Genomic DNA, 23,852 nt, shown 5'->3' with positions numbered 1-23,852 from the left:
TGCTATGATCACTGTGGCCTTCCCCCCTTTTATGGGAACACGCAGCAATGGACATTAGGGCTCCATACAGTTCAACACCAATACCAATATTGTATTTAGTGTGGTTGCCACAGTATATTAAATGTAACGGCACCAATTTTTTCAACCACACAATTTAATAGCGAGGTTAACAATCTGAGGCCCCAAGTATGCAGGAATAAATTATAACACCAATCGGCATCATGGTGTCACTATATTAGATCACTTCATGTTGTGGCCTATAAGTCTTGATCATTCAAAATGTTATAATTTTAGTTTTTTCGTTTAATATAAAAGTAGAGAATCAGGACTATAAAATGAGGTATTGTTTAGATTGGTTTTGGAACTACACCTTATGGAATCAATGTGAATGTAAAAGCTGTTAACAGAGGGGGAAAAAAGTGTGTGTGTGTGTGTGTGTGTGTGTGTGTGTGTGTGTGTGTGTGTGTGTGTGTGTGTGTGTGTGTGTGTGTGTGTGTGTGTGTGTGTGTGTGTGTGTGTGTGTGTGTGTGTGTGTCTGTGTCTGTGTCTGTGTGTGTGTGTGTGTGTGTGTGTGTGTGTGTGTGTGTGTGCACGTGTGTGCGTGCCGAGGCTGCATTGTGTAGAGGCCCCTCAATAGGAGTGTCACATTTGGGGTTGGTTGGATGACGAGTTAATTATTTCTGGCATGTTTCTGTACATAGGCCCCTCCTACAAACTATGGTATAGGATAGGGTTAGTGAGGCTGTATCAAATACATGTATTCTACATGGTTTAGAATTGTATGACCTGCAGTCCAAGAGTTATAGGCCAGAACGTAAATCAGTCTGGTATAGTCTCACTACACTAAAAATGTAGTGTTTTCCTTGGCCTACTGGCAGTGTGCACGTAAAATGTGCAGGTGATTGATCGAGTTGTTTGCAAAATTAGCTCAGCAAATACACACAGTCATACAGACACACGGACTAGGACAAAAACATAATCTCCAATACTATCTTATCATTCAGCACTTTTGGCCTGCCGGAGATAATAAGGAGGCCTCAGTAATTAAGAGTGAGAGTCTCTCTCCTCTCACGTTGCATTACGTTACGTTACAGTTCACAGGAGCTCATTTAAGCGGCCTCCCGTCAGCCATCACACTCAGAATGTGTCCCACAAAGAATTATGAACCCTGAACTTAGAATATATTATGTCAACAACGTATAATGCATAATATAAAACAAGATCGGTCAAATCTATTTGGTGATAGGTGTGGTATATTAGCCATATACCATGGGTATGAAGTCTAACTTTAAAAATAAAATATAATAAACGTTGCATAACAACAATAAAAATTAATGTATCACGAGTTGCCGGCAGCTCATTTTGAAAGTAGAAAAAACAAAAACATTTATTTTGAATAGGTCCCCTTTAAAGCGCATACCTGGCACTGCACTGATACCTTCAGGTCTGCTCTCACTCCAATGACACTCCCACACACCCGACCCTCTAAAAATAAAAGGATATTTAGTTGCGAGTCGACTCACAAAATGGGCCGACGCCCCACAAGTGAGTCCCAAGACTTCCAAGTCCGACACCTTCCCAAACAGTGGGTCGTCTCGTGGGCCCATTTTGTGGGTCGCAACTAAACTTTTTAAAGAAATCATGAATTAAAACAAATTAAAAAAATATCTAACGAATTTTATAGATAAATACAAAAATCTAACAGATGTCATGAATTAGAAAAAGATTGTTTCAGAAAATTGAAAGTGAAATAGTGGAAACTACAAGCTCACAAGGTGAGCTTGTAAATCTGCAATTTTCATTTTTCACAAGTTTGGGTCCCCCGGGGGAGACATCAAATGACTCTTTTGGGTCTCGAGCTAAAAAAGTTTAGGAACCACTGCCTTACAGGAAGTTGAGTTTTTTAGAGGTGTACACGTCACAGATGTGAGAGTCTGAGCTGAGGGGGAGCTGGACGTTTTGGAGCTCCTTTGGCTCAAAGCGTGGCCCGTCATCCAGATCTGGTCCCTGTACAGAGAGAATCACACAGAACACGTCTATTACCCTTGAAGAGTTTTCTATGTGATAAAACAAGACAAGAATATATACTAAATTATGAAACAATGTTTAACAAAAACCAATATAATTGAAATATAATATATCAATTAAAAGACACAAATAATTTCTATCAGTGAATCAACTTCTAGTGTTCATAATCGATTAATATGAAATACTGGCACAGTCCATTCATACTGTATGCAGCACCCGGCGGTTACTTGCTTGGAAGTCAGTTTGGAGCCGTGTGGAACTCCATATTTGGGCAAGACTGATCTCACACTTGATCATATATCTTGCGATTGATATGACTTCAAATCAATATCACAATTATTGATTGATTTTCTTATTTTTTGAGGGGCACCTACAGTATGTCCAGCTTTTAGTGTAAGGGCTAATACAAGAGTGTTCGTGTAAACACAAACATTGAAGATGAAGGTGAGGACACAAATTCGATTGGCCGGAATGAGATGATGTATGATGATGAGGATCATGGCATGTCCTCTTCCATCTTTGGAGGACCTCTACAAGAGACACTGTAGCAGAAGAGCCAACAGCATCCTCAAGGATCCATCCCACCCATGCTCACTTCACACAGCTATGTCTGTCCCTATGTATATGTATTGTGTATGTGTACGTGTCCAAGCATGGATACGTGTCCGAGCACGGACACATGAAACACCTCACTAATACCACTGGATGGCACTGTTGAGCAGCGTCTCACACACACAGAGGCCAGGGAGGCGTACTGTACAGTACGTACGAGTATAGTACAGTACAGCACCACTCACTTCAGACGGGTCTGATTTTAAATAGCAGATCTACAGTTGACATTGAGAACCAGTGCAGTAGACACAGTACCTGTCGGAACGGTGAGGAAGCACCGATCACATTGCCTGGAATCCGTGGGTTCTGTGTTGAGCAACAATAGAAAAATGTTTTGTTACCACCGTGCATCTCCTTAGAACAATGGCTTTTAAACAAGTGACATGACATGAGCAACAATAGAGGGTATGCGTGTGACATCATCATCATAGCCGGAGGTTATGTGGGAACGCCTACTGAGTGGGAAAAGACTACTTTACACAGTACCTGTCGGTACGGTGAGGAAGCACCAGCCACATTGCCTGGACTCCGTGGACCTGGACTCCGTGGAGTGACGCCATTGTACACCGGGTGCACAGGGCTCTGTGTTGAGCAACAATAGAACAGATCAGCATAGCACTGAGGCTGCTAGCATACTGTATATAGCTGTAAATGTTAGTTAGCTCCTGGATGTATTGCAGAGTATGCTGTGTGTAGGAGGATGTACATGTTTTCACTAGTGCTTTTTTCTGAATTCAGGGTTATAAAAGGTTGTGTACTCTAACTCTCATCATGTTGCATGTTGTTGGTTTGGATAGATGTACCGCATGTCCATATTAAGCTGTTAAAGTGGTGAGATTATTTCACAAAGTCTCAGGAATTGTCAGGAAAACAACTATTTGCTCACTGCAAATATACGTTATGCTCTCACCACTAGTAGATGCAGTTCTAAAGAACAGACTCTATCACCAAACAGTAGATCAACTGGCCTGAAATTGATGTTTTGTATAGTCTGTGTGTGTTTAATGCATAAACAAACCTTAGGGTAAGCAACAGTCAGATTTTGAGGAGGATCGACCTTCTTCATATGAACAACAACCTACAAGAGATGTGACCCAAGGATTTGACTTTAGGTAGACTTTCATTTGAAATGAATGTGTCTATTCATATGAACAAATGTTCCGACAGGCTTATTTTGTTTAAAGTGGGGAATTTGGTATATAGTCTTTTTTTATTGGCCTAAAATATTGTCTATATACATACATTCATGAATCCACTTGCTTCCTGCTTTTCGGCCAATAAAAAAAGATATACCAAATTTCCCACCCGTCCACCTCGACTGCCGGACTGTTAGGTTAAGTGAAATGGGACATGAGAGAAGCTCTTACTTTACTGAATCCTGGACTCTGATAGCTGGGAGGGGTGGGACTGGGAGGGCAAGTGTTGTATGAAGGAACCGTTGGCTTGTTGGGCTGATGAAGTTGGTTTGATTCCTAGCAAACAGGAGCACAGGTTGAGCATTTTAGTTTTTTACAAAGCTACAAGTCAAACATAAGGCGGGGTCCAGATGTTACCTTCTTCAGTCACCAAAAGTACAATTTATACAATAAAAACGTAGGAGCCATTTATGTTGTAGGCATATTATGTTGGTTATTTTGTAGTATGATTATTGGACACCTGGTGGCAGGCGTTAGATGAACATCACTGGGTTGTATGTAATAGAACAGCAATAGAATATGGACAGTGGAAAGAAATTGTCCTTACAAACATTTTACATGTTTTACATGCTGGCCTTGTGAGGGACTGCATGTAAAAGACGTCACAGGAGACAACACCTGTGACTTTGCTGAAGGAAAGCATACCAGACACAGTCCTATTCACTTTGACATAAGACAGCAGAATCCACCCTATTGTGGATCAGTGCCTACTTCAAATTCTCAAAGGTGTTCGTGGCCCACCCATCTGACATCATATGTCATCAAACGATATACTTTCACTTTCAGTTCCTATTTATCTACATCACAGTTAAAACGCATTGTCTAAAAACACCACAGCCCACCAGTGGGACCGGTCCACAAGTTGGGAAGTGCTGACATAAATTACCTGCCCTCCATCTTGGTTGGAAGCTGGAGGTTGTTCTGCATCCTCTGGTGTTTTGGTGTCGCTGTCGCTGTCGTCGCCACAGCAGCACTTGTATATACAAACCAGGAAACTTATGGACAGCAATAAGCCCCCCAGACGCTTTCCAATGAAACTTATCATGGGCTCATTGTCTAAATGGGGAGTAAAACAGGAGATAAATCACTGTCCTGCATAGTACCCATGGTGCAACTTGTGTATTCTGTTTTACTTGAGGTAGATTCAATACAATATGCTGAACTCAGGTTGTCTAATAGACCAGAATGTTTGTAAACAAACGTGTTTGTTGTTTACATTTTTGTCATCATGCTAATTAATTCTTCCCCGCACACATTTCTGTGTGTTGTCACTGCTGTTGTACCCTACTGGCTCACCTGCCCGTGAGGAGTCCCACTGGGAGGACGTACCTTCCGTTCTACTCCCATTCAACATTTCCTGCTGCCCCAGCCTGTAGGAGTACGTCGTACAGTGACATATCGCCCTCCCCACTCGGCTTCTGTCCCCCCGAACACAGGCCAATTGTGTTCGTACTATATATGCTCGACAAAGCCGGATGCACCGCAGTGGATTTGAACTCTGCGGTGGTGGACAGTTACTTTACCACTGCGCCACTCGAGTGCCCTCTATGTGCACTTAACACACACACGACATTACCTTTATCATAACGATCACCAACAGCACACGTGATAACCCATGCAAGCGTGGCCTAGAGAGAGAGAGAAATAGAGAGAGACAGTTCTCTATTTTAGTTTTCATTTTGTATCTTACTGTTCCTATCTCAAATGTTGAAGTTTCGAATTTATTAGAAAACATCATTGCATTATGTATCAAATATGATGTTTCTTACAGATTAAAGAGGATCGGGTCAAGTGTTTTGGGAGGCCAGGTGAATCATCCAGGACCAGGAATCATGTATATCTGGATCTACACATCTGACAGGCTATAGATAAAGAACCCTTGGCTGAGTCTTCTTAACCCATTTAGACCTATAAGATCGATTCTAAAAATGCCTTCTAATTCTAATTTGAAAACTCTGTTCACTACAACAGAAATGTGCATTGTGCATGCATTATAGGTGTGAGGGGCTACCAATGTATCTTTTGTTGTTTTGTATAGTTTTTTTCCCACGTCTTTCAAAAGCTAGACTGGGCCTGTGCCTGAGTGGCAATGGACTCTAGGCCTCAGCCTCACTCCACCGGTTTCCGGCGCACTCTTACGGCCTTGGTGGTGAGTTACTTCCTAGTGGATTTGCGAGCAGTCTGCTTGGTTCTTGGCCAGTCTCTCTTCTACAAAGTGAAGATAAGAGTTAGCAATGAAGCTATGAAACTAAGTGACTCTTCACCACAACAAGGCATTATGCCTTATTGCCTTGTTGCCTCTGGTGCTTTTAGCTCATAGACTACTGTGATTTTCACTGGCATCATTTTTGGAGCCTGCCAAGGCAACAACTGTTAAATGTTTTTTCCTGTGGTTAGATTGTATGCTCCTCTTTTTTCTTACTGCAGATGTACTGTCCATATTTAATGTTTATGATAAGCTGTGGCCTGCTGATCTGCCTACGCAGTACACTAGAGCACTGGCTCCCTAACAGTGGTTTGGGACCCATTTGTGGGTCGCGGAAACATTTTTATGGGTCCCTTATCTTTTTTTCTTCCTACATTTAGTTTTTAATTATTATTTCAAAACATTTACATAAAACATTCCCAAAGAAAAGCTACATTTTTCATGAATTGAAAACTAAACAAAAGAAATCAGTAATTTCAGAAAGAAATAAAAGAAAAATCTAAGAAATTCCATAAATTAGAAAACAAATGTTTAAGAAGTAGTGAAAATAGCCGAACTACAAGCTTTTTCTTTATGCCACATAGTTTGGGTCCCGGGCTCACACTAGAGTCTAGAGGATGTAGCCTTACAGTATATCTGGTCCATAGCTCTAATGCCTTCATTAGAGCTGGTGAAGGGGCAGCAACAAAGAAGTAAGTAAGTAAATTTTATTTATAAAGCACCTTTCTTAACAATGTTACAAAGTGCTGTACAGTGACACAATAAAATCAATCATAATTAAAACAGGACAGTACAACAAGCAAATAAGAACAACATAATCAAGTCAAATAAAATCAGAAAAATGTTCCCGAAATAAAAACGTTTTCAGCAAACTTTTAAAAATATTTACAGACTCAGCATTTTTTAAAGTGCAAGGCAGGGCGTTCCATAGAGTAGGTGCAACTACTGCAAAGGCACGGTCACCCTGTTTCTTTCTCTTAGTCCCAGGAACCATTAGGAGGCCTTTATCAGAGGATCGCAGGGATCTCACATTGACCTTGGGGGGCAGAAGATCACAAATATACGGTGGGGCCAGTCCATGTAGGGCTTTAAAAGTAGTTAAAAGGATTTTAAAATCTATTCTAGCCTTGATGGGCAACCAATGGAGTGTGGCTAAGACCGGGGTGATGTGTGCTCGACGGTTGGTGTTGGTGAGAATTCTGGCTGCTGTGTTCTGTACAAGTTGAAGTTTGGATAAAGAGGAGCTGGATAGAGTGGTATATAGTCCGTTGCAGTAGTCAAGGCGGGATGAAACAAATGCGTGCATAATCTTTTCTAGGTCAGTGGGAGTGAGAATAGATTTTATTTTAGAGATGTTGCGTAAATGAAAGAAGCATGCCTGGGTAACTTTTTTGACATGGGGCTCAAGGGTCATCCTACTGTCAAAAAGTACAACCAGGTTTTTGGCTGTTGTTTTGACATTTGCTGCCAGTGGGCCAAGGGACTGTCGAATGGTGTGTGAACTAGCCTCTGGGCCAATGATGAGGATTTCCGTTTTGTCTGCATTGAGCTGTAGAAAGTTTTGTGCCATCCAGTTGTTGATGGTGGATAGGCAGTCGTGCATAATTGAGATTTTGATGGCCAGGCTTACGTCCCCCAAACACAGCCAAACGTTCACCCTGTCTGACGAGCGCTGCCCCATGCAGCCCCATGAGTATCTCTAGTGCAGTGACAAAGATCAACCTCCGTCAATTTATTGTTTACATTCAGATTAGATGCTCGGCCAAGCTGGATGCATGTGGTGGTTCCGCCTATAAATATGTTGTTGTAAAGACATTTTTTTAAGGTAAGTGATATTTCTTGGTCAAAACAAAGTACTTTGTGTTAAAAGGTTAAAGCACTATTTACTCTATTGTATTTGCTATATTATTGAGTGTTTGTTCAATAACACCCCCCTCGATCCCCCCCATCTCTCCAGGTCTTTAATAAATAAAACATATATTTTTCTGGTTATCAGTTTCAATTTTATATTGTTCCAGTTCCAATTTTGTCTGCTCATCTCTCCTGGTAAAATTTGTATCCCAACCTGACAATGCATTTTCTTTTCATTAAAGAGCTGGAGAGACAGGGAGACCCCTGTTCCTAAACAAACAGTGGTTACTATCAGAATATTATTTGACATTTATTTTAACAAAGGAATATCACTTACCCTATTCCTTTAACTCAAGAGGATGGCAGAGGCCATATACCACAATAATGATGATGACAGTGGTGATTGATATTGTTGGAAATTAGATCCCTTTCAGAGCTTTGATGAATGATATAAACACTGTTAAAGTTCAGAGTCTGCTAGGGAACCTGCATGGAATATTATTTATTGCCAGAAGATTAAGTGGAAATACTTGCATTGCACAATTGCTCCTTTTCACTGCGAGCCACCTGCTATTAGTGTTCCTTATTGGAGGTTGAACTAAAACAGTCTCTGAAGCACAATGACACAGTCACACTCAGATCACCCAGCAGCTGTTGCTGTGTGTCACTTCCAGTTATCCACAGAGATAAATATAGGCTTCTCAGCTATAGCCTATAGGCTACAGCTACATCATCCTATTATGAGGCAGGCAGGCAGCAGAATCCTACTTGACAGCGGATGTATTTCTTTATTATTAGGTTATTAAGATCATTAAATAATTTCATTTTTGACGTTTGGGGATTTTTATTTCAATTAAAGATGACATTAAGGCTTAAATGTAATCAGCAAGTGGGTCTAATTCAGTCTTTATATGATGCTGAGCTGAAGTGTAGAAAACAACAATATAACAATGCGGCTATAAGGAGATGGACGTGAAACATGATGCTTCACTTATGATAGAACAGTATATGATCAACAAATAAGACTTTTGTTTGTGTAGATTAAGGGGTTATTTTAAATCTGTTAATTTCTTTTTGAGATTATCGACTTTCAAATTCGAATAATTCAAATCAACGTTGAACAATTTGTCCACCGTTTCTGTATAATTATGGCTACGCCCCGTCCGTCCCTCTAGCAGAATTGCATATAGATAAACGTTAAGCAATACTATCTACATTAGGCGGTCACAGTGACAAGTGTAAAGCATAAATCAGTGTAAAGCCTCAGTCATATACTCACAATTTGAAGAGCGGATGCCTGGTGCATTTTAATTGGTTTCTGCTAGCCTACAATGCATATGGTGTTGCGACGAATTCGGTGACTTGTCAAGCTGTGTGACGCCACATAATGTATCTCCGGTCCATTCACGTGCACGGTGGTGACGAGTTGCATGAATGAGTCTATATATATGGAATGAATTTAAACACATTATGTTTATTGTAGTTACAATTAGTTCATGTAGTTGAAGAAGCGCAATCTTTGTAGGTCGATATTGAATTACATGGAGTCATTCATTGTGTAGTCCTATAATCCATAATAACAACATATAATATAATCTCCAGTGTGGAATTCTAACTCTAACATCTAAGATAATTGTTAAAAAATATATGACATGAGTGTTCGTGTAACGAAGTCACACCTTTTGTTATCCCATGTAAGTTACACGGTGTGAAAGTGCGAGTCGCTACTGTCTTGGAGTCTTTAGCCAGTCACACAAATCGATTGGTCACAGATTTGAGTAAAACACTGGTTTGTCCCAGTTTGTCCTTTGTCCTTAATATTTGTAATTCATTTTATGTGTAGTAATTTAGACATAGAGGAAATGTGCATTATGTTCTGCTTTGTAATTTGTACTTTTCCGTTTGGCATAGGCATACTTAAGATTTAAAACAAATAAAATGTGATAGGCCGATCCGTCCTCGGTCCTCCTCAGACCGGCCTAGACCACTGATGTGATCAAAATAAACATTCTTTCGCCAGTTCGTGCGCGTGAATAACGGATGATTGTAAAACAGCGACATCTAAAGTCACACAATTTGACAGGTTTCTAGATTTGGGTAGTCGGCACACACCTACTGTAAGTTTTGTTTGCCAGCACAAAATGTACCAGACTGTGACATCCATTCTTCTAATCGTGAGTATGAGGATCTTAATTGTCATTGTAGTAGTAGGCCTACGATATTTCTGCAAGATGGATGTGTTATGAATCTGATTCTATACTAAGTACTGGACCCTCGTCTGGTTCTGATAGACCGGTCTTGTGTAGGCTGAGGTGGTGTGTGACGACCCGGTTGAATCATTCCTTGGTTCGGCGGCGGACGGGCCGGCCCGGGAGAAGCATTAACATGACACGAGACAGTATCACGCTAAGACGTTCACAAAGTTTATTACGTCATACATACAGAACTTGGATCCTCCTGTTCTAATGACGTCACTGACTCGATCTATCTGCCTGCAGCACGCTTGACCTTGCTGCTGTCTCCACTCCAGAAGCTGACTACACAATACACAATACATATCAAGTACATTGTATATTCACGTACAAGTACATTGTACAAGTACACAGCATACGGTAGTTGTATACTACAACAGGATGGACTATTTATTTTGGCTATAGAATATGCGCATGCATAAAGTGAATGGCAGATCGAGTGACAAAGTAAATTTAATGTTGTTTAATGCAATCAAATAGGACTTTTCTGTTTTAATGTATTGAGCTGTGAAGACCAGAAAGTAGTTTTTGCCACTCAGTAAGCTATACGTAGGCATTCCGCTGGGGCGAGTTGGTAAAGGGAAAAGACCAGCTCACCCCGAAAGTCTGGACAACTCACCCCGGTGAGTTGTCTTCACTTTCTGACATTGCGGGGTGAGTTGTCTGTACTTTCTGTGGCACCCATTACAGTAATTCAATTTCAGATCTAACTATCGGTTCCTACAGACGTGCAGTCACGCGCTAATTATTTATTTATTTAACAGTAAAATCCGGTGAAACACTGTTGTAAGTAAAGGTTCATACATAGTCTGGATTTTCGGTGGTGGGGTGACCACCGCGTCTCTCACACTCTCTATGCAGCATTGAGGGGGACGTTGTCGTTGGGGGATCGTTTGGGTTTAATGTTTGCGCTTCAAAGGCAGTCTCACAGCTGTACAAAGTTGCTAATTAGACTGCACTCCCAACGAACACAGTTCTAATAGGCCTACTTACTGACTGAATACATCTGAATAGCAAAGAGAGAGAGAGAGAGAGAGAGAGAGAAATCAAGAACAGTGGATCTATTCCGTAATTCAGGAAGATAAGATTATATTAAGGATAAATGGGAAATATTCAGTAAAGTATATAAAAGAGCTCAAAGGGTATACGTATTCAGTCAGACAACTCACTCACCCCGAAAGTGAAGACAACTCACCCCGAAAGTGAAGACAGCTCACTCCCGAAAGTGAAGACATCTCACCGGGGTGAGGTGTCTGGTGAGTTATCCGAACTTTCGGGGTGAGATGTCTAGAGTCTAGACAACTCACTTGGAGGTGCAAAAAGGGTGAGTTGTCTTGTTACCTTAATGAATATGATGATGTCACGCGCATACCCTAAGTGTAGGCTATATTTGTATGTCTCTAAATGTTATGATGAATTGAACAATGTGGACCCTCTTGACTCTTGTAAACAAGTGTAGTGCTTTATTGGGTCGTCCACTCACAGTTAACAGTTTTTACCAGCTGCTAAGTTGTTCATAGAATGCCTTTGAAACGACGACCAGACATTAAGACATGCGAATCCCTTGACTCCTTCAAAACTGCTCTCAAAGGGCACCTACGGACGGCTGCAATTCGAAACTTGCCCCCGTAAAATCTGAATCCCCCCTCCCAGATCCCTTGTTCCCCCATATGTTTCTTTTCCCTTTTTTACCTCCTATGATGATCCTGTTTTGACTATAGTTGTGTATATTTGTGCATCTCTAAATGTTTTGATGAATTGAAAATGGTGAGCCCAGTTTATGGTGTCTCACAGTCAACAGTTTTTGTATTGAGCTGTACTTGAAATGTACTGTAATTCTGCAAACTGTTAATCAATCAATCAATCAATCAATCAGACCGACACCGGTAGTCCTACTAATGAGTGTGTTGCCAAGTCCGCTTATTTCCAGCAAAACTTGAATTGTTTTTTTCCTCACAGTTGCTTGGCTGGATTTTGGAGGTTGGTTAGCTTATGTCTGGACAGTTGGAAACACTGGCAACCATACTGACGTGCTTCTGATATGATTGCTGATTGGCCTTGTCTCCAGCAACAACCTATAACATCCCATAGTCTGCACGCCATGAAGAAGAGTCACAACATAATACTAGCAAGCAAGGAAATTGACACCAGCAACCAATCAATCGACAGACAGACAGACAGACAGACAGACAGACAGACAGACTATAAGAATAACGTAGTCGTAGAGTCTCTCTTGTGAGCTGATATCTGCAGTCAGTGCAGTGCTAGTATTTCCGGTCATAATATGGTGGGGCTGCCGGCTGACCGTAGCACTTGTGACTTGCCCTAGCCTCGACCAGAGTAATAATTATTATAATTATAGTAGCCTAAGAGAGTGGCAACACTAGCGTTTACTCCCATTTTAACAATGGAATGCGGAAGTGCTCATTCTATCTCAATGGGATAGTTCCAGCCATAGGAGCAATGTTTGGAACTACTGGATATAGCCCATAGGCACCTGCTTTGCGGCGAGATCAAAGCGTGTCGCTACTCTCCTACTCTACACTCTGGCCTCGATGACCTTACAGCCAGGCATATGCAAAGGCTCAACTAACTTATGTAATTTAGTAGATGGAATTTTATGTAGACATGATAGCACCTATGTGTGTACGCAGAGTTATATACTTATATTATACTGTATATATATTCCACTGTTGTAAATCGCTCTGGATTAAGAGTGTCTGCTAAAAGCCTAACACGCATGCAGCACGCACACACACACACACACACACACACACACACACACACACACACACACACACACACACACACACACACACACACACAGTCAGCGTAGGCACACTTTAGCGTCACCAAGATGCCAAAAGCTTCAAGCGGCTCTTCCGGGTTTTTAGAAAGCTGGTGGATGGAAATGAAGCTCCGCCGCGGGGGCAAGCGCTTCCAGGAATCTGGCCTACGCGGCATTCTGCCGTGTGGGTGGAGCTTCATTTCCATCCTCCAGCTGTCTAAAAACCAGGAAGAGACGCCTACCATGAGCGGCTTTTGGCCGCGCATGGAATCCCATGTGTGCTTACACCCAGTCTGTTGACTGTTGAGAGATTTGAGATTAGCTTGGAAGTTGAAATTTCACAACAAAGTGCAACTTTAAGCCTTCATAGATTAATTTGACAGCACTATAGGGAGGGTTGCGTGGATTTTTGTTTTGTTTTCTAAATATCTAACAATAATAATTGCTAATATTAATTAGCCCTTCACTAAGTCCCTCCCCAACCCATCATTGTCCAATAGGCACGTTGGCAGCGAAGAAAGCTTGACCTGCATAGCAACCCCCTACGGCCTAGGGGGTCCTCCGAGTTAGGGCCTATAGGCCTAGGTTCTGGACTCCCTAGTTCCCTTACTTTACAGTGTGCAGGACATATTGTGCATTTGTGTGATATAGCTTTATAGAAGGTTTGGCAGTGATATGGCAAGATGTGAACATTGGAGCTTACAAGTTCAATCATTCAGAGATTATTTTCTTATATACAGTAGCTCAAAGGTCTTCACATCCCGTAACCCCCTCTCTATCTCTCTCATCCCCACCCTGCACCCTCTCTGTGTCTGTCTGTCTCTCTATGTCTGTCTCTCTCCATAGGCCACACTTACATGGGGTTTTGTTGTTGATGGTAATGATGATTCTGCTATCTACAATCAAAAAATCAAAACGGCCTGTTATGGCTCTATTCATGTTCAGGTGGTACACCAATGGTACACAGAGACAAGAAAAGTGTGGTTTGTTCCAAGATATTCAAGAGATACTCTCGAGATATATCCACGCAATACCGTAAGTTATCAGACTTGTCACACAATACTTGATCCCTTTGATATTCTCTGTGGTGGAAAAAAGTACTCACATTTATTATTTTTATTTAATTGTATTACTTGACACTTTTGGTCGTTTTATCAGCTACTTGTGATGATAAAACTTCTGAGGTGCCTGTGTTTGTTCAATTACTATATATATATGAAAAAAATACTTCTCTCACATACGGTTCCAACAGCCAAGAACCTTTGTGTTGTCCTGGACAGTCAGCTCTCATTAAAATCAAAATAGTACTCAAAAGTGCATAATGTAATGTGTAAAATGTTTTTACTTTTTACTATTCTTTTATTATTTAGAAAATAGCAGATTTACAAGAACACATGTCGGCGATGTCGCATTGCGACGTGTTGTGTCGATCGGCTATTTTCAAATTGCCAAAGTATAAATAGGGCTGAAGTAAGTGGTGAATGTATATTTTGTAATAATAATCAAAATCTTCAAAGTAACTAATAAAGTAAAAGTATAAAATATAGAAAATTGGAAATACTCAACCCAATACCCACCACTGGATCTTCTTAATTCTCCTTCTAAAACACAGTTGCATTTTACAGTGTGTGTGTGTGTGTGTGTGTGTGTGTGTGTGTGTGTGTGTGTGTGTGTGTGTGTGTGTGTGTGTGTGTGTGTGTGTGTGTGTGTGTGTGTGTGTGTGTGTGTGTGTGTGTGTGTGTGTGTGTGTGTGTGTGTGTGTGTGTGTGTGTGTGTGTGTGTGTGTGTGTGTGTGTGTGTGTGTGTGTGTGTGTGTGTGCGCGCGTGTGCGTGTGCGTGTGCGTGCGTCTCAGATGCCTGATTGTGTGTGGGATTTGGGCTCATTTGTTATTGAATATGTAACAGAAGAGCATGTTGGAGAATACAAGATATTGGCACAAGAAGGGGGCTCTACCACACCCTTTACCTTCCTAAGACTCACGGTTAAAGGTAGGCATACAGTGACATCCACATTGTTAATTGAGTCAAGTCAAGACCACAGCTGAGACCTTCAAGTCTCAGTATTGTACATTGTTTTAAATGTTAATAGCAATGTAATAGGAAAAGGAGCTGTAGTCCGCACACTGATTTGTAACTACCAAAGGAAAGTTTTATTTAGTTAAAGGATGACAACATTTCAACCCCAAATGGGTCTTCGTCAGGTATGACCTGGGAGCTACAACAAATCATCTCCTTTTCCTGTACGTTATGTACCTTTTTGTTCAGCACCTGAAAGCTTTTTAGAGATGTGCGTTCTTTCTTTCTTCTTTTTTTGGATTATGTCTCTAATAGCAAAGTAATAGAAATAGTGTCTGGGTAGCTCACTTGGTAGAGCACTCGTCTTTAAACCACAAGGTTATGGGTTCCATCCTAGGCAGTGGGCACTGCCAACTCATAGTATAAGTAGGGTGTGGCATGTCGTGCAGTAATTAATGGGAGCTGATGGAGGTAGGTGTTGCGCTCCACTGCAGTAAATCCATCTCCCCGGGGTCTAGCGCATTGTGGAACGGGGATAGGCTCTGGCTGATACCGACTCTCTTAACATAAATGGTAAATGGTGCATTCATATAGCGCCTTTATCCAAGGCACTTTACATAGATTGTGTATTACATTCACCTATTCATGCGCACATTCATACTATACACGGATGGCAGAGGAAACCATGCAAGGGACCAACCTGCACATCGGGAGCAATTAATTCATAGCATTATTCATAGTCTGGATTTTCGGTGGTGAGCCGGAGCTGTAATAACGTGGAGCGGTGGTGAATAAAAACAGAGAGAAGGGCTGGGGAGAGCGGTGGTTTGCCACCACGTCACCGCGTTTCAGTGACGTCATGTTGTAGTTCGTGGTCACCTCACCACCGAAAATATTAGACTATGAATAACGCTTTAGGGGTTCAGAGTTTTGCTCAAGGACACTTCGACACTACCTCTGGGGGAGGCTGGGATCGAACTGGGATTCTGCCGGCCACTAATATATATACCCCAAATGACAATTGAAGACTGATTATATACAACATTAAAGATGAATATCTTTCAAATAATTTAGTTTTTTTAATTATTATTATTTTTTTGTAATTATCAGGGAGTCCACCTTTCCTCCAATGTAACTAGAATTATGTGGCACACTGATGTTCCTTGCACTCCACAGAATGCACAGATACAAGATCCGTGAACTATGGTGATAAGGTGGACATCCAAGTGACAGTGGCACCAACCCTCTTGATGTTCTACCCCGCCAACGAACATCACTTCTACCCCACCAACGACACCTCAAAGGGGATCGAGCTCTGGAGCTCTAACAAGCCCTCCAACAGTGAAGTGCCGTGCACCGGCATAATATACTATGAGTGCCATTGGTTTGTTAAGGCCGAAACAGGCCTCATATGGGCAACGTTGTTGGTCAACAAGAGAGGAGAGATCTGGTACGTCCGGAATTTGAGACCAACCCAAAAAGACCAGGGCATGTATGTCATCCGACGAGAAGATGGCAGGCTGATCCATAAATTCCAGATCTTTGTGCAAGGTAATCACAACATTGAGTTGCTGTAAAATTCTTTGTTCCTAAGAACACCACAACATATAGTTATTGTAAATGTTCTCGTATTAAAGAACACCAAACCATAGAGTTATTGAAAATGTTGCCGTATTAAAGAACACCAATACCCAGCAAGCACGGTCAGGACCTGGACGAATTAGTGACGTCTCGATTGGGGCCAGATCAAGTCAAACCAAGACTAGTCACATCTGGCCCAGAATATCACCTGATTTCAACCAACATAAATCCTGCCCACTAAGACGGACTGACTCAGAAAGAGTCTGATAAAGTAAAACTTAAGTCATATCATAACTAGTAGTCAGATCTGGCCCAGAATAAAATGTATTATTTCAACTCGTGAAGACGTCCTGGAAATGACGTAAAGATCATCCCCATATGGGCTGGGATCTGGCCTAGTCCTGAACGTCCTGAATGTCACCGTCATCTTAATGTCTTCATGGCGTCATTTGGCTTGCTGGGTATAGTTACTTTAAAGATCCTTGTTCTAATGAACAAATCTACTACCAAAAGTATTTGATGTCTTACCATCATTGTTCTTGCTTACTATAAACTGCTCTGGATTACCTAAATTCTAAATTGTAAGGACATCTTTTTGGACCTAATTTTCCTGTTAATAGCTTCTAATCTAGACTCTCCCTCCGTTAAATAATCTTTTTCCAAGGACTATGGCGGCTAGACTTTTCAAAGCAATCTATATTTACTTTTTCAATTGCTCAATGCTTGCCAACGGCAAAACGATTAACGATGTTAAGGAAGGGTGCCATTTTATTCTGTCATTAAAGCTGTATTATGTCATTTTCTTTAGTGAATGAATACAATGCTATTTTGTCCAGTCTGTATGGTAGAATACGCTACATTCTCGCTGAGGGAGGCCGCTGGACAAAACTTCCGCCGTAACTGCTGCGGCTTTTTGACTTAATAAACAAGAAATCCTAAAAGGACCAAGTGAGTGCTAGTGATCTTTTTTATGGCTTTCGCCTTTATTTTATATTTTTTATGGAGAGATAGACAGTAGGAAATGGGGAGAGAGATGGGGTGGTGACATGCAGTAAAGGCCGTCGGGATCGGGAGTCAAACCCGTGACACACTGACAGTCTGGATTGGCAGCCAAGGTGCCTGGACCACTGAGCAACGGCCCAGGCCCATGGTGATCTTTTCTAAGAGTATGTTAACACAATATAACTTGTACAATTGGAGTTGTATTTGGACCCACGGCTCTTTTATTGAGACATTTAGATCCTGCTTCTGGTTTGACAGCAAGCAGCTATTGGCTCAGTGGAAATAATGTCAGCACTTAAAACCGGGTTTAAATCAAGGGTAGAACAGGAACGTTACATAATGCAGCTTTAAGTACAGTATCAAATGTTATAGACAATCTGTGTTGTCTACAACGGCATGTTGTATTGCAGTTAGCTCATAACACCATTTAAGGAATAAGTCAAAAGAACAAATGCAGAAAAGTGACTTATTTCATGTTTCACTCCCCAGTAACCGAACCTACCAAGCATATCAAGCCTGTGTTGGACTGGTATTGGTATGTGATAATGGTAACACTCCTTATTGCCACAAATCTGCTGTGTTGTCTGCGAAAGTGCTGCAATTCCAAAAGTTCAGACGATGCAGAAGCACCTCCGGTTTCCAACCAGATAGAGGAGGTATACCTTTATGTCAAAGTGACTGTGTTTGATGTGCTTTCCAACACACCAAAGTCATTATTTTCCAGTTTAAAGATTATAGATTTAGCTGATCTCTCGCCAGTTAAGTTGAGAGAACCAAATGTTGAGCAGCAATTTAAAAAAAAGTGTAGCTGAGAACCAGTGAGCAGACTTTATTATTTGTTTTACTGTTCAGCCGTTTGTCCTGTGACTTGATTAGGATGTGTGCATGTACTATCTCGTCTTAACATTATATCTGTAGATTCTATATCAAAGTTTAAAATGGGATTCATCTCTATCTGTTCCTTTTGGTTTTACTATTGGTAAAACTGATTACAGCTTGACTTGAAGATTTGTTAAAAAAAGAAAAGAGAAAAGAAAAGTCAAACTGTGTTCTTGTTTACTAGGAATTGATGCGACGTCATCCTCCAAACATGATGCCAGATGACAGTTGCCCTCCCAGCTATGAGCAAATTCAGCATCTAGCAATCAGTCATGTAAGAGCTTCTTCTCTTTCATTTTCCTATAATTTTCTCTCCTTAACAGTCCCATTTCACTTAAAGGGATAGTTCAGAACTTAAACTGTATGGAATACTTGCCATTAATATAGTGGTTGCAACAGTATTAATTGAAGTAGTTCCGTACATTTTGTGGGGGGCACAGGGCCACGCATTAAAAGTAAATGAATTCACAAAACTAACGTCATTTGTATTGTTGACCTATTTCTAAAATATTAACTGAACTATCCCTTTAAGGTTGAGAGAACCAAATGTTGAGCAGCACTTTAAAAAAAGTGTACTATCTCTTCTTAACACCAGTAAGCGAACGCATAACCATATAAGGAGTCCCCAAAGCAGCTATACGTCCAAATATGGAGTGAGTTGCATCTATCACAAACAAATCACTCAGCTCCATATATGGGCACAAAGGGGACACACACACACAGACAGACAGACAGACATGATCTGCTAGGTCTCATAGTAAGTGCTCACTGCGTTCGCAATTATATCTATATATTCTATATCAAAGTTTAAAATGGGATTCATCTCTATCTGTTCCTTTTGGTTTTACTATTGGTTAAACTGATCACAGCTTGACTTGAAGATTTGTTAAAAAAAAGAAAAGAGAAAAGTCAAACTGTCTTCTTGTTTGCTAGGAATTGATGCAACGTCATCCTCCAAACATGATGCCAGATGACAGTTGCCCTCCCAGCTATGAGCAAATTCAGCATCCAGCAATCAGTAATGTAAGAGCTTCTTCTCTTTCATTGTCCTATCATTCTCTCTCACAGTCCCATTTCACTTAATACTCAATCTGACAGGGACATTTGTTCATATGAATCGATGCCTGCACTTTAAATAGAAATATTTACCTAAACTCATATACTTGGGTCACAACTCTTGTTGCAGGTTGTTGTATAAAAAAGATTGTCTGTCCAATATTGCCATAACGTCTGAATGGAAAAAACCTTATTAATTTTTTCTCTAATAGGCTAAATAAGGAGAGAATTTGATTTAATTCTTGATTATTTTCTAAATAATAAAACCGTGACCCAGATTTTGTTTTAAAAAGAAGATAGACAATTGTATTGATAATCCTGATTTCAATATGGCCAAGAATAATCGTGAATACACTTTTTGCCATAATCGTGAAGCTCTATTTGTTTTTTTATTCTCTCTGTACAGGATCATCTGAATGACGAAGGTCCCAGCTACACCATGCCTTCCACCCCCACCTTTGAGCTGAAGGAAGCTGACTTCCTAGCCCCTCCTCAGCTCAGGTGCTCCCACTTGTGACGTGCGGATATTAACAAAATAGATGCCTCATTGACTGCTGCAGTTCGTTGGAGCCGTGTGTCGACGGGAGGGCGGAAGAATTTACACTGGGGGAGGAAGTACGCCGGAAGAATGGAAGGCACGCTACGTCACGCTGCCACTCAAGTGACTACTGGCCAATCACAGCGCATCTTTTCAGGGACTTATCAGACCCGAACATGCACTCTGTGACGCACACTAATGCTTCCGCGGTGCTTCACAAGGAATCCCAGGATTTTTTTGCCCTCCCTTGATCACATACGCTCCACAGCCGAAAGGGGCCTTTATAATATGTCTATGACGTGTACACCTCAGACAAAGACATATTATAAAGGGGCCTTTATAATTGATTGCACTGATTGCACTGATTCATTGGGAATTAACCGATTCTGATGTTGGATGATGATCAGACCTCGAATCGGCTTTAATTTATATAATGTTACGATGTCAGGTGTTCATATTAAACATGGCCAAAGTTTCAAATAATGAGATAAACCAATGATGAATTAATACTTGTGAGCAGAAATTCTCCTCTGAATGCATTTTTCCCCTTCATTTCAAGGGGCATTAATTGTTCAGCCAAAGGCTAAGCAATATACCATAGCATTTATAAAATGGTTACCATTTACCAAATATGCCAACATGAAAATCATATACGTATACCAGTAAAAGCAGCTTTTGATAACAATTTCATTGCAAGAATACATTTACAAGAACATAGTCCCTCTGCTACCTGAACCAGGTGGATGCTATGCAACGTTTACATTCAGAATGTTTCCGTTGTTGTTTGTCTATTGTGTAGCTCTGCCGGGCCCAGGTATGCGTTAATTTTCTGGGGCCTGTTGAGAACTCTAGTTCAGCTGCCGGGTGCGGCTGCTGTCTAGACTTTGAATGGACAGTCAGGTATCAGTCAAAAGGGAGACATCGAAGAGGAACGACGGGTGGGGAAGGCTCAACATATGGAATGTCAAAACAGGTCAGCTCCATATATGGAGATCTAAGGGTTTGATGAGGTCAGATCAACATAGTGTCCGTGAGGTCTGATGTAGATTTGCTGGCCGGCTCCATAATATGCAGATCTACTGTAGGTGATGATCCAGTCTTCTCCATGTATGAGGTCAGTGTCGTGATCTTCATATATGGAGATGGCCATATATGGAGTGACTGGTTTTGCATAGTAAACTGTGACCTACGGTCAAAAAAATCACACCCGTGTGAAGTGAGGGGCGCTTATATATTGTTGAGCGTGTCACAAAGGCGTGCATCTCACCAGTGTCAGTCCGACACTGGTGAGATGCAGGTTTTCATAGTAAACTGTAGGCCGGTGTACAGAATAAGGTGACTGTCTGGTCTTAGCTGAATCATTCATCATAGGCAATGGCGTCCGTCAGTGTCAGTGATGACGATGGATTGCGCTTGAGTGGTCAGGTTAATTCTTGCAGCTGCGGCTGTGACTGGACAGCCCCTCCTTTACTCTGGTACAGCCCCACTCCGGAGTGGCAGTCTATTTAGTGCAGTTGGCAATTTGACTGTAAACCAATCTATTGCCGGTCCTCATTCAGGACCTCAGGAAGACTAGAGGCTCAGTCATGTGTCTCTAATGGGGATCCTTCAATAAACATAAACATTGCAATTTATTAAGAAAAAATATTTTCTCTATATTTCTATTTAGAGAAAATGTTCTTTGTAATTTGTACTTTTGCATAGGTCTACTTAGGATTTAAAACAAATAAAATGTGATAGGCCTCCGTCCTCGTTGAGTTACTTGAGTAGCCTCGATACCCAGGCTACTCGTTGAGTAGACCGACCACTTGTGATCAAAATAAACATTCTTTCGCCATTCTTCGTGCGCGTGAATAACGGATGATTGTAAAACAGCGACATCTGGAGTCACACAATTTCACAGGTCACAGATGTCGGCACACACCTACTGTAATGTTTTGTTTGCCAGCACATTTTTGCGCAGCAAATCAAAATGTACCAGACATCCATTCTTCTAATCGTGAGTATGAGGATCTTGTCAGCTTGCCACTGTAGTATTACGACGAGATAGCCTATATCTACATAGATTCTGCAAGATGGATGGACACACTATTAAGATTGAATGACGTAGAGTCTATGTTGTGAGCTTGATCTGCTATTTTCGGTCATTATTTGATGGGAGTATTGTGTATGGATCAATTAAAGCATTATCTTATTTTTTTGTGGGTCTTTTCTTTCTTCATTACAATTTCCAGGCAGGCACGCACGCGCGCACAGTTACACACACACACACACACACACACACACACACACACACACACACACACACACACACACACACACACACTGTTGATTGTTGAGAGATTCAAGATTAGTTTGGAAGTTGTAATTCCACAACTGCAATTTTATGCCGTCATAGATTAATTAGACAGCACTATGAGGGTTGTGTGAATTAGTGTTCGAGGGTTTGTTTTCAAATTACCTTTGTTAATTATAATTTGATTCATGCTAATTCACTTTTTTTGATTAAAAAACAAACAAAAGAAAAAACATTCCTAAGAACATTCCCAAGAAGAAAAAGGGGCAGGGTACAACACTTCCTAATTATTTGTTCGGCCCCCAAACATGTCATGATTTGTCAACTCGGCTGTTGGCTTTGTCCAAGGCTTACAGATCTTTAAATAAATACTTTTTGAAACGCCTATGGGAAAAATGAATGGGGAATTATTTTGTATTGGAAATTACAAGTTCATGCAGAGATTTCTGCATGTCTTTTCTTAGCCTATAGACAAATCCACAGAGCCTGGGTGCGGCCATTACTGAGGTGTACCATTAAGCACAGCAGCACTGATTAGCCACACCTGGCCTACGGAGCACCTGCTCCATGGATTACACCTCAGTAATGGCCGCGCCCAGGGCACCCATCTGTGGATTTGTCTATACAGTAGCTCAAATGTCTTCACATCCCGTAACGCCCTCTCTATCTCTCTCATCCCGTCTGTCTGTCTGTGTCTCTCTCTCTCTCTCTCTCTCTCTGACTGTCTCTCTCCATAGGCCACACTTACATGGGTTGTTGTGGGTGTGGTTGATGGTGATGATCATTCTACTATGATGTCCAGCAGTAAGTAACGTGTGTAGCAGCTGGCTAGCAGGCAGCGCCGTGGCTCCACCGGGTGCGTCGCGTCACGTGTGCGTGCGTCATCATCACGCCAATAGAGGTCTTCGGGTAAACCAAGGGGCCAGTGAGGCACTCCAACGTTGAAGCGCTGGGCCCTAGTGGTAAGAGGAAGGACTGCAGGCGGACCCGTGTATTCATGACGAGGAAACCCTGTGCAGCTGCGCTTTAACATTGAGCGCTCGGTTGCACTTCCGCATTGGACCACCAAAATTTGGTGGTCCAATGCGGAAATGCGCCCAAAAAGGCGGAAATAGACGGTCCTTCGGGCTGCTTCAAAACGCCACTGAGCAACTTCCACTGACATGAATAGCGGAGGGGGCGGAGCTTCGCGCCAGATCAGTCTCTATCCTTTTAATACTCTATGGGGTAAACCCGAGATTCGAAAATTCCTGGGATCTGAGTATTAAAAAGGATAGAGACCGAACCGGAGCAATAGCCCCGCCCTCCCGCTATTCATTCCAGTGGAAGTTGCTCAGTGGCGTTTTGAAGCACCTCTACTTCCAAGTGCAAACGAGCGCTCAATGTTAAAGCCCAGCTGCACGGGGTTGCCTCGTCATAACTCCACGGGTCCGCCTGCAGTCCCCACTCTTACCACTAGGGCCGAGCGCCTCAACGTTGGAGAGCCTCACTGGGGGCTTGGGATCCGACCCGGCTCGGTCCATCCATGAGAAGCGACTCCGGGAGCGGGTC

The 23,852-nt window shown here is 41.7% G+C and overlaps 2 protein-coding genes across 2 annotated transcripts; one reads left to right on the top strand and one right to left on the bottom strand.

The window, feature by feature from the left end:
* Positions 1 to 1,633: 1,633 nt before the first annotated feature.
* LOC308315791 (uncharacterized protein) lies at positions 1,634 to 5,437 on the bottom strand. The gene is made up of 7 exons (XM_080763944.1): positions 5,413 to 5,437; positions 4,723 to 4,892; positions 4,008 to 4,112; positions 3,659 to 3,718; positions 3,127 to 3,222; positions 2,896 to 2,946; positions 1,634 to 2,007 (listed from the first exon to the last, which is right to left on the bottom strand). Exons 2-7 carry the CDS (start codon positions 4,879 to 4,881, stop codon positions 1,885 to 1,887), a joined length of 594 nt encoding a protein of 197 aa, XP_080620070.1. The 5' UTR covers positions 4,882 to 4,892; positions 5,413 to 5,437; the 3' UTR covers positions 1,634 to 1,884.
* A 4,564-nt stretch (positions 5,438 to 10,001) lies between these two features.
* LOC308315786 (uncharacterized protein) lies at positions 10,002 to 22,134 on the top strand. The gene is made up of 8 exons (XM_080763937.1): positions 10,002 to 10,067; positions 13,780 to 13,968; positions 14,787 to 14,922; positions 16,126 to 16,500; positions 18,022 to 18,188; positions 18,596 to 18,685; positions 19,345 to 19,434; positions 19,874 to 22,134. The coding sequence occupies exons 1-8, from the start codon at positions 10,035 to 10,037 to the stop codon at positions 19,982 to 19,984; spliced, it is 1,191 nt and encodes a 396-aa protein (XP_080620063.1). The 5' UTR covers positions 10,002 to 10,034; the 3' UTR covers positions 19,985 to 22,134.
* The last annotated feature ends 1,718 nt before the right edge of the window (positions 22,135 to 23,852 follow it).

This window comes from Protomyctophum bolini, assembly GCF_963924005.1.
Source record: "Protomyctophum bolini genome assembly, chromosome: 5".
NCBI lineage: Eukaryota > Metazoa > Chordata > Actinopteri > Myctophiformes > Myctophidae > Protomyctophum > Protomyctophum bolini.
The sequence above is the reverse complement of the archived record's forward strand: the minus strand, read 5'-3'. Positions and strand labels throughout refer to the sequence as shown.

Bases quoted from the DNA above. Each gene is read 5' to 3' on its own strand.
- LOC308315786 (XM_080763937.1), top strand. From the start codon at position 10,035: ATGTACCAGACTGTGACATCCATTCTTCTAATC. The intron at 10,068-13,779 runs GTGAGTATGAGG...CTCTCTCCATAG, and splicing joins TGACATCCATTCTTCTAATC to GCCACACTTACATGGGGTTT. The intron at 19,435-19,873 runs GTAAGAGCTTCT...CTCTCTGTACAG, and splicing joins AGCATCCAGCAATCAGTAAT to GATCATCTGAATGACGAAGG.
- LOC308315791 (XM_080763944.1), bottom strand. From the start codon at position 4,881: ATGATAAGTTTCATTGGAAAGCGTCTGGGGGGCTTATTGCTGTCCATA. The intron at 3,223-3,658 runs GTTTGTTTATGC...TGCTCAACACAG, and splicing joins TGACTGTTGCTTACCCTAAG to AGCCCTGTGCACCCGGTGTA. The intron at 2,008-2,895 runs GTACTGTGTCTA...CTCTCTGTACAG, and splicing joins CTTCCTCACCGTTCCGACAG to GGACCAGATCTGGATGACGG.